This window comes from Sinocyclocheilus rhinocerous, unplaced genomic scaffold (assembly GCF_001515625.1).
Source record: "Sinocyclocheilus rhinocerous isolate Xijiao unplaced genomic scaffold, SAMN03320098_v1.1 scaffold33, whole genome shotgun sequence".
Classification (NCBI taxonomy): Eukaryota; Metazoa; Chordata; class Actinopteri; order Cypriniformes; family Cyprinidae; genus Sinocyclocheilus; species Sinocyclocheilus rhinocerous.
In genome coordinates, this window is record NW_015657591.1 from 261,144 (window position 1) to 280,015 (window position 18,872).

The 18,872-nt window shown below is 37.2% G+C and overlaps 1 protein-coding gene across 2 annotated transcripts in view; it reads right to left on the bottom strand.

Moving 5' to 3' along the window:
• Nucleotides 1–3,595: 3,595 nt before the first annotated feature.
• Nucleotides 3,596–18,872, bottom strand: part of LOC107721412 (amyloid beta A4 precursor protein-binding family B member 3-like) — a 23,614-nt gene continuing 8,337 nt past the window's right edge. The window contains exons 2-13 of one of the 2 annotated variants that reach the window (XM_016529414.1): nucleotides 16,289–16,476; nucleotides 16,109–16,179; nucleotides 13,185–13,236; nucleotides 11,584–11,730; nucleotides 11,162–11,289; nucleotides 10,204–10,209; nucleotides 7,996–8,110; nucleotides 7,796–7,880; nucleotides 7,605–7,688; nucleotides 6,780–6,895; nucleotides 6,336–6,515; nucleotides 3,596–6,182 (exon numbers count right to left, since the gene is read on the bottom strand). In XM_016529414.1, the coding sequence (XP_016384900.1) occupies nucleotides 5,958–6,182; nucleotides 6,336–6,515; nucleotides 6,780–6,895; nucleotides 7,605–7,688; nucleotides 7,796–7,880; nucleotides 7,996–8,110; nucleotides 10,204–10,209; nucleotides 11,162–11,289; nucleotides 11,584–11,730; nucleotides 13,185–13,236; nucleotides 16,109–16,179; nucleotides 16,289–16,476 (1,397 nt within the window). In that variant the 3' untranslated portion in view covers nucleotides 3,596–5,957. The remainder of the gene's footprint in view (nucleotides 6,183–6,335; nucleotides 6,516–6,779; nucleotides 6,896–7,604; nucleotides 7,689–7,795; nucleotides 7,881–7,995; nucleotides 8,111–10,203; nucleotides 10,210–11,161; nucleotides 11,290–11,583; nucleotides 11,731–13,184; nucleotides 13,237–16,108; nucleotides 16,180–16,288; nucleotides 16,477–18,872) is intronic. The other variant, XM_016529415.1, reaches the window with a different exon arrangement.

Below are 18,872 nucleotides of genomic sequence, written 5' to 3' on the forward strand. Positions count from 1 at the left end.
GTCGTTTGATCGTGTCCAGTGTAGGCAGACTTTAGCTGTTGTAGACACGGTGTTACTCACCTATTGAGAAGAAACAAAGCAACCTCGGCGTCCGATCGCAGGCCTCCGCTCCTTGAGTTCTCTCCAGTGCTGGAAAGCTGATCCGATATTTACACGGGTCCTACTTCTTGCCTTATCGTTCCGCAGACGTTTTCCTCTTTTGTTTTTTATCCACCATCTCTATCTTTCTGTCGCTCGGCTCGGCTAATGTCCGTCCCATGCACTGAACGCGCTCTCCTCCACATCACGAGTAGACACGCCCCTTATTGCTGATTGGCTACAAGTTTGTTTTGCTCGGCCCGAATCAGTTTTCTAAAGTGTTTTTGAAAAATTACATACCCTGCCTTTAAGTGCTCTGGCTTTAATAATTCAGCCATATTTAGCAACGTTTAGACCTATGACTGGTAACCTATGTATGCACAAATATAATTTAAATTATTCAAAGTAATTAGGCTATAACCTACGAAACCTTTCCCAAATGGCATATTACATAGTTCTTGGTTTTCATACCAAAAAAAATTAACTCGTTCTCGAACGGCACATGGATATTCACCCACAAACCGTTTAAACAACATGCAGATTTTTTAGAGGTAAGGAAATTTTGAAGAAATGCAGTCACTGCTGTGTAAAGGCCCCGATATACTTCAAACCTGCTACAAACGAAATCGAAGAACGAACTGATATGACGTCATTTCGAACAAAATCAGGCCGAAATGAAGTTCGTTGAGTTCGTTTCGGTAGTTCGAAACATGACCAAAGCGAGCTTTCTTGGGGAGTTCGTTTTGGCTCCTAAACACCTTTGAGCTTCCATTGGTCCGTGCCGTTGGCGGCAGCTATTCGCACCCAAAGTTTGTGTGTGTGTGTGTGTGTTTGCCCGCGATGTCTTATGAACATGCAAAGGACATTTGACCATTTCCGTTGCTTTCCCGCCCCTCAGTTGCTTTTTTGGCCTTTCTCGTGTTTAAAAATATTTCTACCGGCCTTCTTTCTGCCCGAATGTGCCGTTGCTTTCACTGATCGTTTGGTCTAAACAGTCTCAAGTCTCATAGAAAGTGCGAGTTGCATGAATGCTAGACAGACAAATAAAATTTCACTCAGTTAGTTTTCAAAAGTCTAATTACACAAAGGTGTGAGAACACAGCTTTTTTTCTTTTCTGGTCTGATAGCTAAATAGGCTACATTAAAACCACACATCCATTCAGGCAAGAGAAAATATAGCAATGGTAGGCTATAGGGTATAATCAAGGATATAAATGTCAGGTTGGGCTAAGTATCATATATAATTTTCTATCATTTATTAATTACAATTACCGTTTCCCAAAAACCCTCCCTGAGAAATAGGCTATATTAACCAAAGTCAAACATGTGGTCATTACCCTTACCAAAAAGTAGTATACTTCAAGTTTATTTTAGTAAGTATACTTAAGTAAAGTTCAAGTATATTTTTAAGTATACTTTATGTAGTAAGTATACAAATATCAGTGTACTAGTAGTATACTTGTAAGTGTACTATTTCAATACTCCTTGGGACTAAATTGGCCCACTTTCTAGTATATAAAAGTATACTTTTAAGTATAACAGTAGTAAACTTTGAGTACACAACTAGTTTACATCAAGGCAGTGTAATAATTAGGTTATTTGCATTTTAAATTGTTCACTAGCCTATGTGTGAGAAGTGAACTCAGGAAACTGAGGTGTTTGAGGTGTAGCTAGACTTCACAGTGAAAAAAGCATTTCAAAAATTGTGCTGTGCAACTGGTCATCTGAAAACCTCTTGGTTATTTCCTTCTCTCTGCCGACTAAAACCCTTCACCCACACATTCTTGGCACTTTGCTGTGCAAATTAAAATTCTATCATATACATTCCTGTGTTACTGAATGTAGCTATTTGAATCTTAATATAATACATATTATCATAACATCTTTGCTGATACCTGGAACGATGTCTCAGGATTCTCTAGGTAAGACTTTAATTTCATTCACCTGCAACTTGGTTTTGCATTCATAAATTGGTCTTAATTTGAGTCAAGACCCAGTGCATGTATATTTTACACCTTGCTTTATCACATAAAACAGCAGAATACCAAAGACATAACATAACATTGTGATTTTTAAGGCAACATTACATTTTTAATTTAATTCTTGTTCAGTTGCCCAGTGAATTATTCTGCCATTGAAGAAACTGCAACGGTCAAGAACAGTTGATCAGGCAAAGATCCTCTCATCAGTATTTCTATAGCACTGTGGCTTGGTGTCATCGCGTCTGTGTTCTTTCTTTACTTATACTGGAGGCACATTCATCTCAAAGCAAGGTATTATTCATTTGCTTCATTTGCTTTAGCTACATTCAAATTTTAAAAATCCACTCATATAAAGATGTTTGAGTATTTGCATATCAACTTCATTTTCCAGTGTACATAATTCAGAGATGGAAGAGAACAATTTACGTTCTGAAAAAACTACTGATCATACATTCAAAAAAGGCAAGCAACAATAAGTAAATTCATGATGGTCACAAATCTAAAAGCGCCATTTAATGATGCATGTTGAAAAACAGCTTGTTTAATTTCTGTATAGTTATAAAATGTATTTTTTGTGATACATTTTAAGAGATTGTTTAATTTGTTACAGAGCTTGAACAGAGCGAAAGAGAGAACTATGAATCTCTTAAAAACAGAAATGAGGGTAAGCGCACAATCAGATAAATGCAAAATGCAATAAAATACAAAGACATGTGCTGTTTATCTGGGACGCATTTTGTAGATTTGCATATGCACAACCATATCAAATCTCCCTTACCATCAAAGACAAGACAAACCAAAGGTCTTTACACTTTCACCAGCCTTCAGTTTGTTTCCTGAGGAAGTTACCATTCTAGCAGTATGTATTTGAAATGATGCTGTTTTGTAGTAAATGTCTGATAATTAAAACATTATTTCTCCATTTTAAAGATATTTATGAGAGTCTGGACACAAAACAAGAGGAGTCCATCTCAAGAAACGAGGATTCGACCAGTGCCAAAGACATTTAATCTGAAAGAACGCAATGGAGTAAAACACATAATAACATATACAATATTTGCTTGTTCTGGACACTTTTCCCCTCAACAAAAGAAAGGAGAAGAGGGATCTGAATAAGACACTGACACACAAATGAATGACAACAGAGCCAGAGATTCAAGCAGTTTAATGTCCCAACACACTCCACCAAATGGTGGATTCGGGTTGGCATGTCATTCTGATTAATAACAACAATAATAACAAACACAAAGAATAATACAAAACCATTTACATGACATCCTAGTTTGTGCTGAAATACTGCAAATATATAGAGAAAGATTTCTTTACAGAGAGTATAAATAGGACAAAAATAAGAAACACAAGGTGCTACATGACCGTTAACTAAGACTATCAGCCAAACTTTCTTCTAAAGGCTTCTCGTACATGATCTTACATGCTGAAGAGTCGACCGCTTCTATACTTCCCCCTTTGTTTTAGCATTAAGGAGACCTGAGTTCATTTGTGATATAATACATGTTTTTTTTTGTAAGTAAGGGAAGGGAAGGAGCAGTTGCATATATTAGATATAGCATCACATAACTTCCTTCAGTGGCATTCGTGTGGGTGCTTAAGTGCCTGTGGGCATCTCAGATCAACATGCACTGCGGTTGAGTGCTTTGAAAGAGCTTATTACATTCAAATTAATGCGAATATATTGGCTCAAGGGTTTCTTGCAGTGAAACCACAGTTTTTCCTGTGGGTTCTTCATCATCAAGATTCGCACTGCCTTTGGGAGTAAATCACATGTTTTGTATGTTTTTAAGGTAATAGTCACATAAGCAAAATTTCACAGGCAAAAAAAGGACCATTGTCTATTTTCAAAAGTGTAGCAATATATAAAGCTCACACAAAAGTCACTCTCAAACCAAGTAGCTTTCTATTAGTAAATGCAGTGAATCCACGTGACAAACACTTTAACCCTTACACAAAATTCCCAGTTGTTAGGATTCCTATTGAGATGACTGGATTTTGCTTTGAAAATTTGCACAGATCAAATGTGACTGCACCTTTACTGTGTTTTTAAAATGATTTTTTTCTGAATTATCCAAGTACCTACTTTGCTAGTTTTCAAAGCTTCAACACACTCTGCTTGTGTTCTCAAGTACCCAAGCAAAGCCTCGAATTTCCAAGCGTGTGCAAAATCATGCAACGGTGGCACTAAATTGAGGACTCCACAAAGCGGAAGGATTATAACAAGCAATGTTTCTGTTTGGGGTCACTGATATCTCCTCATCTGCATTTCTGAGCTCACAATAGAAAGAATGATAGTGACACAAGCAGGGTCTATCTAAAGCACGACTCTTGCACTGATAGCACTATGTTATTGAGGTCTGTTTGTTGTGTGTGAAAACTCTCTCTGTTTGCTCAAGATGGAGTAACGACCTTGAATATTCTGAGCTTCATTTGATTTTAGAACAGCAAACAGCATCCTTTTTCACAAACGGTTTACTGTTAATATATATGGACACTCCTAATAGGTTTGAAGCTAAATTTACTTTCTGAACATAAATGTGACCTACACAGAAAATCTCTACCTTCTACTAGTCATACAAGAATTAGGTCACTGACTGTACATCAATACTTGTAATCAAAATATTTCGGTTCAACTGCGATATACATCTTATTGCACGACATACTGTTGGCCGTAGAAAGTTTAGATGTTGATATGATTCATTTCTATTTCTGAGGTTGTAATTGCTTAGCCAATGACAAAAGTTGAAAGCAGAATCAACCGTTGTGTCTCTGAGCAACACACAGTTGCGTCAATAATTCAACGACTTAAGCAAAAAGTATACTTTTCCACATTCTGCTCCAGTTCATGGAGAGTCAGCGTTACATCATTTTCGTCATTAACACAGTCTGCCGATGTTCACATACAGGTTTTTTTTTCGCCATGAAGTTATGTGACAACAATAGCCCATGTGCAAGACATTTGAGAGCTTGAAAAGTAAAGGTAAAAGTAAAAGCCCAGGTATACATTTTCCATGTTCTGCTCCATCTCATGCACAGATGAGTGTGCAAGCCTTTCAAAGTATCACGAAGGATGTGTTCGGACATTTGTTTCAAGCGCTCAAATCACTTGCACATGTGGTGATGTCTGTGCACAAGTCTGTACAGAGCCAATCATTGGGTAGCACCTGAATGTTGTGAACAAACACCAGCGGACAGTGCTGAAGATGAAACTTACATCATATGAGTGTCCACGAGCCGGACTGTAACGCGGTCAGCAGAAGTTTACTTGATAAAGGTCCACTAGATTCATAAACACTCTTCACTTGTCACCACCTATTGCCATAACAGTGTAACCTGCAGAAAGAGTCAAAGACAAATCTAATATATAGACTGACCGTCTGTCTGGAACAAATAGACAAGTGAAGTGATACAAAGTCCCAGAGAATTTGTACTCTAATTCACACTGCACTGACAGACGTCGACCAATGCGACAATCCCTGTCTGTCTGTGCCGTGTAAATGAGCCTTTTACCAATCACATTTGAGGACAGTAACTGTTTTATAACAGCATTTAAATTATACAGAGCGTTTGGAGTTCTGTCCGTTTTTGGAATGTGAGAGCACAGCACCTCAATGTCATTTAAACGCTGTTCTGCACACCTACATTCAGATATGTCAATCATCAAAAACACTCTTATTAAGGACAATTAGGTGGATTTTTTTTTTTTGTGAGGTCATACTGGGGAAATTAAGTTGTTTTGTTTTTTTTAAATGCCAAAGGCAAAGGATACTCATATTTCTTAGCATTTCAGGCTTCATGTTTATTCATTCCTTTCATTTCTCCATCTCCTCATATCCCCCTCCTCAAAGCCCATCAGGCCCCATCCTCCTCCCCGAGTTGCTGTTGTTAGGGTGTGGATACTGCAGAATGTTTATTCCGGAATGTCTCAAAAAATGCCAGCATGCCCTTCTTCACGCTGGGAGAAGCCATTTTGGAAGGTGTGTGTCCTTGGTGTCGAGGCGGGAAGCTAGAGCTATCCATGGAGTTGGCTCGTTTGACTTTGGAGCCTGCCCGCCACATTTTGGACCTCACAGGAGGAGTTTGTGCAACCAAACACTTTTGGTATTGGACCTGGAGGGGGCGCCAGACATTTACAACAGAAATACTGTACTTAGAACACATTAAAGATTTTGAACAAAATTCTATATCATTGCTATGAAACCATGAATGCTGTGTGTGATATCTGTAGGGTGAAAGTCAATTAAATTAAAAGTATCGCCTCACCATGCATGCAGCCTGAACTGCCTCAGAGATGATCCCAGCATCGGGCTCACACCAAAACACATGGCACTCAAAGCGCTGGGTTCCTGCATCCACTATGACTGCAAAAGTGTGTGTGTCATGACCCACACCTAGGAAAGTCAAGTAACGTACTTGGCATTCCCAAAATGGGTCATCTCCATCCTGAAATAAAGCCAATGGGAAAGAAAAAGTAAAACACAGAAAGACTATGTTTATATTAATAAAAGCATACTACTCATACTACTTCTGTAGTATATAGTGTGTGTACTATGCATAGTATGCAAATTTTCCTGTACACTACTCCAAAATCCATTGTATACTTAAAAAAAAAAAAACAGTATACAGTACAAATTGTGCAGTATGCAGTACACTAATATTCCGTATATACACTAAAATGCCTCAATGTCATTTAGTAGATATTCTCACCTCTCCTCTCCATAAAGACAGAACTGTATCAGACACATGGATGACTATCGGCTCCCACTCATCTCTGTCTCTGGAGTGCATGATGCTCTCAATAGCTCTGTTCAACACTTCCATTCCTGTCAGCATACACACAAAAACACATTAACCACAAACCTATACAATATGTCACAAACAGGGTCATATTTGAAGACTATTTAAGCTAGGGTTTCCAGGTCTCTATACATTAGCCACCAAAATAACAATTAACCTGGTTTTAAATATTAATCTTTAATAGCCAGCTAAAACCACTGGTCTTCAGTGAGAAAGTCTTAACTCCTAAAACTGTTTGATACTGGTCCAAATTGGATCCACAATCGGTTGTACTCATGTTTGACACTTCGAAAATGTTTTAAACGTAACATTTTAATTCAAACTTGAGGGCCAGGATCCTACCATATGCCAAACATGAAGTATTTGGTCCTAGTTTGTAAGAGTATTACAGAGCATAACTCAGCAAATACTCATTCATAGAGTGTAAACTGTGTTAAAGGGGTCATATGATGCTGCTAAAAAGAACATTATTTTGTGTATTTGGTGTAATGAAATGTGTTTATGCGGTTTAAAGTTAAAAAAACACATTATTTTCCACATACTGTACATTCATTATTGTTTCTCCTTTATGCCCCGCCTTTCTGAAACGCGTCGATTTTTACAAAACTAATCGGTCTGAAAAGCGAGGTGTGCTCTGATTAGCCAGCTATCCAGTGCGTTGTGATTAGAAAAAATGAAATCGCATCATATGACCCCTTTAATATTAAGTATCTGAATGGTCCAAAACCCACTCACCCATTGCTCTGGATACAGGCAGGTTTCCAATGTACTCCACCTCAAACTTCTGCACCCTTTGCCTCACTGTTTCCAGGAAGTCAACTGGAAAGCATTCAAACACATCAAGTCTCATGAAAGAATACAACAGTAGAGTCAACCATTCGGGTTTAAGAGATGCCAATTTCTCAAAAAGACTGCAGAAGTCATACCCTGGCGGGGCAAGTCCTCTGGGGAGATACTCTCCATGGTGAGAGAACGAGTCAAAGGCTGCAGTGCTGCCTTCTCTGCCATGATCTGTGGAAACAGACCAATCAGAATAAACGCTGTAATCCACTGACTTTGAAATCTGGCCATTTTTAATTATGAAATTATATTAATTATGAGCTTTAATAGGATTGTGTGATCTTACCTTGGAGCACATCTCATGCAGGGCAGATGCAATTGTCTTGGCTGAAGCGTTGCAGCGAAACACATGGCACTTGAGCATGCAGGTGTCTTTATCACTGGCCACAAAGGCAAAGTCCCTAAAGAGGACCAGGAGACTGGAGTAAATACTCATCACAGTCACTTTCATGCTTATTCTAACAGCCTGGTAGAAACACTAAACCTACACACACACAAAAATAGTAAATATATATATAATCTGTCACATGAATGCATTTATGGTCATGAAAAGGATGGTTAAGGAAGAAAAAGAGCTTTTCACAATACATTTTATTTTGATACCTATATACCTACAATATTGTGTGCTTGCTTTATTTGTTCAAACATACAGCAAAACGGCAATATTGTTAAACATTGTTACAATCTAAAAGAACTGTTTGTTATTTTAAAATATTTTAAAATGTAATTTATTCCCATAATACAAAGCTGATTTTTAGCAGCCATTACTCCAGTCTTCAGTGTCACATGTTCCTTCAGAAATCATTCTAATTTACTGATTTGATGCTCAAGAAACATTTGGTTGTGCTGCCTAATATTTCTGTGGAAACTGATACTTTTTTTCAGGATTCATTGATGTATGGAAAGTTCAAAAGAATTTATTTGAAATAGAAATCTTTGGTATCATTATTAAGGCATTTACTGTCACTTTTGATCAATTTAATGTATACTTGCTGAATAATAAAAAAAAAAAATTTAAACAAACCTCAAACTTTTAAACAGTAGTGTATATATCATATTCTGTATAATAGAATAAAATCTTATTTTGACACTTAAAATATAATTGTGGCACCATGATGATTCAGTTGCATTTGACTTTGCCATAAGCATGCTAAAAGGCCACAGTAGTGAGCAGCCCTTCTGAGAGTAAAATGCTAAAATAAAATAGGACAAAAACCACTGCAAGCTGGAAATGACTTTGGCCAGCTGGGTATTTACAAAGTGACGCTAAACCATCTCTAATCTCTTGTAGCGTCTGGACCAATCAAACACACAATATATATTTTGTTAGCTAGATTTACAACCTATCTTGTTATTCACTAAATCTCTTCACATTAACCATAGAACGTCTCTTTTAGCTGACTGTACTCGCCAGTATCAGATGTCAGTGTTCTATAAATACAGATCGATCGGCATTTCTGGGCAGTATGATTTTCCAAAATGCAACGCAGTGACGTGGGCCTACCGATTCTTCAGCTAATGCTGCATGCTGCCTCCATCAAAGAGAATATTTCATTCATGAATATTACATTGGAGAAATATAGAGCAGTGGTGCTTCATACGGCCTGTGGCTCAAGCTCACACAGCATACCAATGCTTGTGAAATCCAGCACTCGTTTACTCCCAATTTTGAAGAGAAAACATGCAAGTCAAATGGAATAACAAATGAATTTGTCTGGGCAGTAAAGAGAGAGTTGGAAACCTTCACTGTGTGAATACAGAGTTATTATACCAGCCCATGCAGATCTCAGTAATGAAAGAGTCCAGGGTTCCACACTTACACTTAGGGTGCTTTCACACATGGCCTGTTGTTTCGGAACCTGGCGCGTTTCCCCCCTTAGCTCGGTTCGTTTGGGCATATGTGAACACGGCAATCGGGAGCTATTTAGACTGAAAGGGTCTATTTTGGGATTTGGATCTGAGCACATTGTCACAATATAAGTAAGGTTTAAATGTCTCTCATCTAGCAAAGACTATCTCTCATTGGCACATGCCAACATGCTCTACTGATGGTTGCATTACAAACTAGTGATGTTACCCACCCCCTATGTCCAAACAATTTAAATAAATCCCTCAAATTAGGCTTTGATTGGTTAATCATGGAAGAATCATCTGCATTTATTGTTTGTTTAAACACTGGGGAAGGCTTTTCTGGAAACGTGCAGAGCAAAGCAATACTTCAGTCAATGAAAAAACAGTTGTTTTATGATATTTTTTGCATTTAGTACTTCAGCATAATTGACTGATACTTCAGTCAATGCAAAAACATTGTATTTTATGATATATTTTGCATTTAGTACAAATTACACAACATGAGATGAAGCATGACGGTAAAGGAATGAAAGAAAACATGGCTAAGGAGCACTACTGTACTTCATAGACCACAATGGTACCCAGACACCACGAGACATGTTTTCTAGGTCTAGTTGAAAAAATAAAAAAGTGCAGTTATTACCTGTCTCTGTTTTCACGAGTGGCGGTTTAAAAAAGAAAAAGGAAAAAAAGGTTAATAATAGTTAAAATAACGCAAAAACGCGAGAAACGTTTTTGCAAGCTCAAGACTATTGTGAAAAAGAGGTGCATTTAGCATACTTTTAAAAGAGTACTTGTTAAAGAAAATAATATACTTTAAAATAAATGACTTAAAGGGATAGTACACCCAAAAATGTAAATTCTGTCATCATTTACTCACCCTCATGTCTTTCCAAACCAGTATTCATTTCTTTCTTTTGCTGAACACAAAAGAAGATATTTTGAAGAATGCTAGTGACTAGTCTCCCACTGACTACAATATGTATGACTTCAATAGGTTTAGATGGGTATAAGATGTCAGAATTTTAATTTTTGTATGGACTATCCCTTTAAGTGGCCCTTTATTTCATTATTATTATACTATCTGCAAGTACATTATTTTAAAAAATACACTTTCAGGACTTTCACATTCAATACAATTAAGTATACTTCTTTTTCACAAAGGGGAGCTACTCTACTCTCTAGCCAGTTACAGCTTTTAACAACACACAAATCAAAAACAAAAGCAACACATTTCATGCAAAACATGTCGTATTATAGCTTGGATTGCAAATATTCACCTTCAGTATCTCTGTGTTTTATAGGAAAGCCACAACTAAATTAAAAATAGCTACACTGGGCTTCACTTTGGCTGTAAATAAATTTTAAAAAAGCTCTACATTTTGACAGACCTGTCACTGCCTGTCACTGAATGAGGAAATATAACTGAATTGAAGGGATTTATTGGCCATTTGTCATTTTCCAGGCTTATACATTTTCTGTTAAACTGTAGTGAACAGAGTCTCTGCGGAAATCCAGATTTCATCTTTGATACCACTGAAAATGGGAAAAACTGAGGAATATTAGACCCAGAAATAGAACAAGTACAAAGGTCAGCCTACCTGCCATTGTTGCAGCCCACCCCCCATACACGGATGTTGATTATGGGCTGACAATGGATGAGGCTGCGGTCCACAGGGTCCATTAGACTGAGAGTGTCCTTCTTGAGGACCATCATCATATCCTGACCCTGAACACACACACACACACATACATATACACATGCGTTGAATAGTTACCATAACCTTCTGTAAGAGCTAACTGTACTAAGCTGAGCTAATTTAATATAATTCAAACTGGATTGTAAAATATGCAACACTCAGCAGTATATAACAATTTCTTGTGCTGTTGCAGAGCTAGCACACTAGTACTGCTATTACGCATGTCTGAATTAATCCAGCGGACCTCCAAGGATACTGGTGGGCCCCGGCTAAGCACATCTCATCTATTCTAAGTCACGTGTATGAGCCCAGGCTGTTCTAACCTCTCCCCAGGCGCCCACTGCGTCCTGGCCCTCTGCTTTGCTGTGAGAGAGCTGCTGGATGCAGTTGTTCACCGCCAGACTACTTTTGCCAGGGGTCAGTTCCTCCTCAGGGATCTCAACCCAGCCCAGTGAGCGCACAGCAAAACACTGAAAGACAAAGGCAGAGTTTTTCCTAACAGCACTCATACAATATAAGGCAAAAATAAGTTGACACTTGTTGATAAATCCATTAATCTCCCTAAGACTTTCCACTCTATGGCTAGACATAAGTTAAAATAAAAACATGTACACTCTTAGGTATATTGGGAGATTTAAATTTACATTGTGAGATACAGTTACAATTGTAAGAGATACAGTTGCAACTGTGAGAAATAAAGTCACACTGTAATATAAAGTTATAGTTATAAGAAATAAATGAGCAATTACAAGAAATAGCCACAATTGCAAGATCTAAAGTCACAACTATAAAAAATAGACACAATCCAAGTAGTAGTCATTGTGATATTTAGTCACAGCTGTGAAATATATAGTCACACAATTACAAGAAATAGTCAAAATTACAGGAAATAGTCATATTGTGATATTTAAAGTCACAACTGTAAAATATAAAGCTTCAATTATGACATGTAGTTATACAATTTCAAGAAATAAAGTTGCAATTACAAGAAATAATGTCACAATTGCGAGATAAAAAGTCACAACTACAAGAAAAACCCAATTACAAGAAATGATTGTGATATTGTCATTGTGATATTTAAAGTCACAGCTATGACATATATTGTCAAAATGATGAGATATTTAGTCATGAATTACAAGAAATAAACTTACAGTTACAAGAAATGAAATCATGTTGTGATATTTAAAGTCACAGCTATGACATATATTGTCAAAATTGTGAGATATGATTTCACAACTATAAGAAATTTAATAGAACGTTTTTGTTTGTTAATCTAAATTGAAAAGAGCTTTCTATACCAAACTCTTTAATAAGAAGGGTGGCGTCGCATACGTTTGGCCTGTAATTCATGTTGACATTCTGGACAACATCCATTTAGATGTTTCATACTGTCATACCTAAATATTTCTTAGTAAGCAAGTAGTCATTTAGCAGATGCTTTTATCAAATGTGACTCACAGTACACATTACAACAAGAGGCACACTGATAATTGTTCATAGCTCACTCCTAGGAATCAAATCAGCAAGTTAACGTTTACCAGCCTGGTGACTGATGGAAGTCGAAATGTTTTGTACAGAGCATATATCTATGACCCAGCCTGCTAGGATCATTTTACACAGACTCAATAAAGCTGTGTCTTAAAATTGCATCTCTTGTGCATTTAGAGGTCTTAGCCCTCCACCCCCACCTTCTACATACACTCCACCAACACGCATGCACATATACACCCTACTGCATCACTAAACATGCCCTGATTGATGCTCCTTTGCAACTCTGACCTTTCACCCTCAGTGGTTACCTCAGGATGTGCTCTGCATTTCTTTTCGGTGTGATATTTGTTGGGCACAGTGACTAATAGCAGAGAAAACAGTAATAAATTTTACATGTTGAACAGTATTAGGGCAGCACACAGCAAGATTCTACCTTGGAGTCTGGATCCACGTTGGCACAGAAATACTCTTCCTGCCAGGAGGGCCTGAAGCAGAGCAAGAGAGCACATCATTATGATAATGACTCATAATTAAATACTGTGCTCATTTGAGCAAAAAAAATATAAACAGGAATACAAATTAAGTCCTGAGATGCTGAACACTTGGTTATTTTTCTGTTTGGTGTTCTATTGAAAGCACTTTCATTTATGCTCTAGAAAAGACTATATTCAGACCGCCGGGGTAGTTTGTCCTGCAAACAAAAAACATCTCCTATAATTATCACTCTCAGCTTTGTGCATAGATTCTTATGAACAAGTCACAGCATTTTGCGTATACTTCCTACCTATAATGAACAGTGGTCTTGTACACTCTAAAAAATGCTTCAACACAACCCAACCGCTGAGTCAAAGCAACCCAATAGCTGGGTTTGTCCCTTTTTAACCCAGCGCTGGGTTATATTTAACCCAGCATTTTTTAGAGTGTAGAGGAAAATTATATAGTATAGAGCTATAAAATGAAAAGCCCTAGACTGGGTATTTGTCTCAAAATCAAATCAAATCAAATCAAATCAAATAAAAAATGGATAGTTAAATTCAACAGAATATTATTTTAAAAGTTAGTATCTGATTACAGTTATTGATATTGTTGCAATATACACACTTTCTTTGTTTCATGGGAAAAAAAAAAAAAAAAAAAAGATAATCATTTATTAAAACTAAATAATACATTAAACTGAAAAACAAATTAAGCTGAATAAGTAATTTAACTGAATATTAAATGAAAAATAAATGATTCATTTTTATTCTGCTCAAGTACACAAACAGTGCACTTTAACATATACTGAGGACAGAAACCTAATGTGCCAGAATCTAATGTTGCTGCCTGAAGGTGCTGACAAAATAAGTGAAGGTAATTGCATTCCTTGTAGCTGTCAACAATTCCCAAACAACTTAGCAGCAGCCAATCTCAGCTCTCCGAACAAATTCAGAAGAAAGGTCAGTCAATGACAAACCTGACACTTAATAAGGGCACGTTCCAGCCCGTTAAATGAATGTGTGTACAGTATTTTGTCCTTCACTGGCAAAGACCATGTTTAGCACCACAAAGTGATGGAAAACTCTTCTCAATGTTCTCAATTCCCCAGGTGAGTGCTCGCTTTTGTTCGAGCATTAGTGTAACTGGGGCCTTATGGCCTGATATCAGAGTGTTTGGAGGTTAGCCAAAGGCAAAACGGCCTGTTTTACTCTCCATCTTACAGTTGTACAGGCCACACCTGACTGGCTGTCTAAAGCAGGGCCGCTTTCGTCATTTCCACTAGCAGCCAGTGGAGACGACATCTGTTCACAGAACTCCAGGTGTGTAATACCACCTTCAGGTATAAGAATGTGTTTGTTCAAATAAATGTCTTCTGGCTTCATTAAAGGATTAAACAAAAGGGGAAACAGAGAGAAAAGGCTTTTTGTTTTCATTTCCAGCACCAGAAGGAGAATTTGGCTAAGCTTGTGTGTGTGTGTGTCTGGCTGCTAAGCTGTGCCAGAGTTTAATTTACATCAAGGATGCAAATTGACACAGTCCATGGGTAATGTGTTACTACACCCAGCATTGCAACAAATTAGTAGGAGACACATTTTTACCAAATTATTTTGTGGCTGTTGACACATTTTAACAAACTATTCAGTAGTATAAAAAGAACTTTGAAGACATGTCCCTTATGACTTTCATTAAATACGTGGAAACTGTTTATTACACTGCATTCTGGAAAACTTAATTCTGATTGGTCAAACATAAGATGATGTGGTTAAAAACTGACCATTGAACTGTGCAACTAAGCAGAAGAAAACTGCATAGCTTAAAGGTTTCTTTTTCATACTTCCATTTTTCTACTTTGTCAACTTCGCCTCAGATGTTTCTCCTCAATTTCCTTAGCAGACATAAAAATGGGCATGAATGAGACTGTTAACATATAATATGGTTAATTACTGGGGTCTTTTTCTCACAAGAAAAATCTGAGAAGCAGGAGATTTAAGTAAATATTGCTCTCCATTTAATATTATGGAAGCCCATTTCTACCATGTACGAACAAAAACAATCATAATTTGGTATGTCTAAATTATGACAAATTAATGAGTCAAAATTATGACTTTAAAAGTTATTATTTTGACATACTAAGTCATAATTATGATTTTAAAAGTTGAAATTATGACATACCAAGTTTAAATTATGACAAAAAAGCAGCTAAATTATGACTTTGAAAGTTGTTATAATGACATACTAAGTCATAATTATGAGATTTTAAAAAAAAGTCCGTTTCAACTTAGTATGTCATAATTTTGACTTGCAATAGTGATTTAGTAAGGTTTGCGGTATTCAGTTTACTTGTATTTGCCCCATTATTTAACAAATAAAAAAGCATGTCTTAACCCATTTTTATCCTGTGTTGTTTGTAAATTAATAACTAAATTACTAATAGTAACTAATTTGCGCTTCTCTTGGTAGATTGTGTTGATGATTATAGAAATGATCTGGCAGCATCTGTGCTCTTTAATTTGCGCATTGTCAGTAGAACTTTTCACTCCCATCAGTGTTTTTAAGAATTTGTGCTCTGTTCTGTTTAGTAAATCTAGCCCTAAAAATAAATTAATAAGCATTGATATCTCATCTCATTGGTTATTGATATTGTTGAGATTTTTTTGAATAAAATAAAATAAAATAAAAGATGTCTGCTGAAGCACTCTACAGTCTCTCTGTTCTCACATAATAAAATATTTTAACTCAAAAGGCAAGATGCTGTGTAATAAGTGGAATGTTTTACAGCCAGTCATTATCCTGGAACAACATTCCGATCTATTGAACCTGGAATATTTCTAACTCTTGTCCTCAGCTGTACAGTCATCAGCGCAGGTGTGATTCCCTCACCTTTCGCTCAGAGACGGCAGAGGGTTTTCACTCAGTCTGCCTCTTGATTCCCGCCTGCCATCTGCTGCAGTCTGAGAAAATCAAGAGTATAGGGATGTGACAGCTGACAAAAATGACACAAAACCACATAAACACACACACACACACAGACACACACACACATAGATCAGAGTATCTCACCTTGATCTGGCTGGCAGTGATGCCGTTAATGGCGTTTTGTTCCTCCTCTGCGCTGTAGGAGGGGTGCTGCCACTGTGTTGTGCCTGTGGGCACGTGCCAGTAATAGGTGCCAGTGCTGTCACGTATAGTGCGCCATCCTGGAGGCAGATCGGAGTCCAGCTCCAGACTCTGATCATTCCAGGTGTTATCTGCACAGAGATTGGATTTCTGGATTAATCTGCATCTTAATAATATGTTATTAGCATTTCACATGCATGCTAACTTGAGGGCGGCACACACAGATTCTTGTAAACGTGCCATATTACAATTCCCACCAAGTAACACAGAGCCAGCAGCCTTCACACACACACTGAGATTCAGTGAGGTCACTGGGCTCAGATCTACTCATGAGAGACAGACCAGGCCCTAATCTGCCCACATGACACACAGCCTAAAATGAGGTCAAAACTAAAAGCAGCTCTCTCTTATTAAAAAAAGGGGCTGGACTAATGTTCATTTCTCTTTCACACAGACATTTCATACAGTTGTGGTCAAAAATTGCAGAATCTGCTAAATGTTAATTATCTGACCAAAATAAGAGGGATCATACAAAATATGTGTTGTTTTTTATTTAGTACTGGCCTGAATAAGATATTTTACATAAAATGTGTTTACATAGTGTATAGTCCAGAAAACAAACTAACAGCTGATTTTATAAAAATGACCCTGTTCAAAAGTTTACATACACTTGATTCTTAATACTTTGTGTTGTTTTCTAGATGATTTTTGTTTTGTGATGGTTGTTTATAAGTCCCTAGTTTATTCTGAACAGTGAAACTGCCCACTATTCTTCAGAAAAATCCTCTAGATCCCGCAAATTCTTTGGTTTTCCTGCATCTTTTGCATATTTAAAAACTTTCCAGCAGTGACTGTGTAATTTTAAAATCCATCTTTTCATCAGTTGTGGTATGCAGAAATTCACATTTGTGAATGCTTTAGAAATTATCAGACAGAATTCTGTTGCCTGTATATTTTTAGAGAGTAGAGTTGAGATTGTAGAGTTCATCCACACAGTTCATAAACTGTGGCCAAAACTCACATATAGATGGTGCACAGTGTCATACACACAAAGACAAACCATTCTCAGGGTAACATAAAAATAATGAAGTAAATCCACACAGGGACCTTTGGGATTTAAACTGTAATTATATAGTTCATTATTAGTAAATTTTATAATTTATCTTTCTTACTTCAAAAAAAAAACATACATTTTACAATGCTGACATTAAAACAACACTGTAAATGTGTATGTGCAGTACTAGAACTGGGTCAGTAGTGACACAAGATTGCTTGGGCACGAGTATAAGAGTTGCCTCTGACATTCACACAGCGAGACAGAAAGACAGAGAGTCTCATTGTGACATTTTACAAATGTCATTTGCATGTGAATGTTCATGTGCCGCCTTAAAAAAACTTACATTTTAATTGTTAATTTTTTGAGGAAACTATTGTGATTTCTATACACTTGTAGCATTTGGACCAATCAGACACACATTTGTTCATTAGATTTAACAAATCAATTATTCATTAGATTAACAAATAATCACAGACCCCTCACCCAATAAACATACTGGGTGCCAGCATGTCTGTGAATGATCCCAGGCCCCTGGTTACCATGGCAACCAGGACCCCTCAGCCAGATCAGATATACTTTTACGACCTAAAAGTATGTATAGAGAAAATCAACTCTTACTCAAGTCTCTCTAAAACAGACACATAATGCCCATAAAAATGGACTCTTCTCTAATTAATTCATAGGAAAACCTTTCTTTGAATGAACACACATATACTTCAGGTCATTGTGTATGTTGTTACTGTTCTTGTATATTGTCTTTTGTATTGTATACTGTTTTATGCATGCTTATGATAGAACCACTCATTCATGTAACCTTACATATACCATGTTTGGTCTCTATGAATTCGTCTTCAGATGATCTAATTGAGAGTGTATATTATATGTTTATACCTATGCAACATATTAGTGTTCTAAGAATCTTTAGTAATTTTGCATCAGCAACTAATCGAGTTCCATATGCAAATGACCATGCTCTCAGACAAAGGGCCGTAAAACTCTCCAGTATTTCCAACCTCCCGCTTGGAATTTCAGCCTTTCTCATTGGACAAGCCCATCCTAAGAGGCGGGAATCTTCTCAGACTTTAAAAAGGCCCATGCACAGTTCCGCCCAGAGTTTCTTTTTCTACTAAGTCTTCAGTCTGCGGTTCTGTTAGATTCTGAGAAGATGGGGATGCTGGGCTAGTCTTCTAAGGACACCCTAAGTTCCTGCCAGGCCTCGGCCTTGACTTTACATTCACCAAAGATCCTAGGATCTCAGCTGATGTCTCTCTTAGCTCTTTTTCTCACTTTCCACTGGGAAGAAACTCCCAATCACCATCGAATCTTTGGAATTCATCACTCTTCAAACCCGGAAGAACGTGATCGCAAGTCCAAAACCTTGAAACCATCAAGACTTTCATCCGAGACTGCATCCAGGCACTCGTCAACGACCAAGGCAATGCAAGTATCGTACATTTAACTAAACGAAAC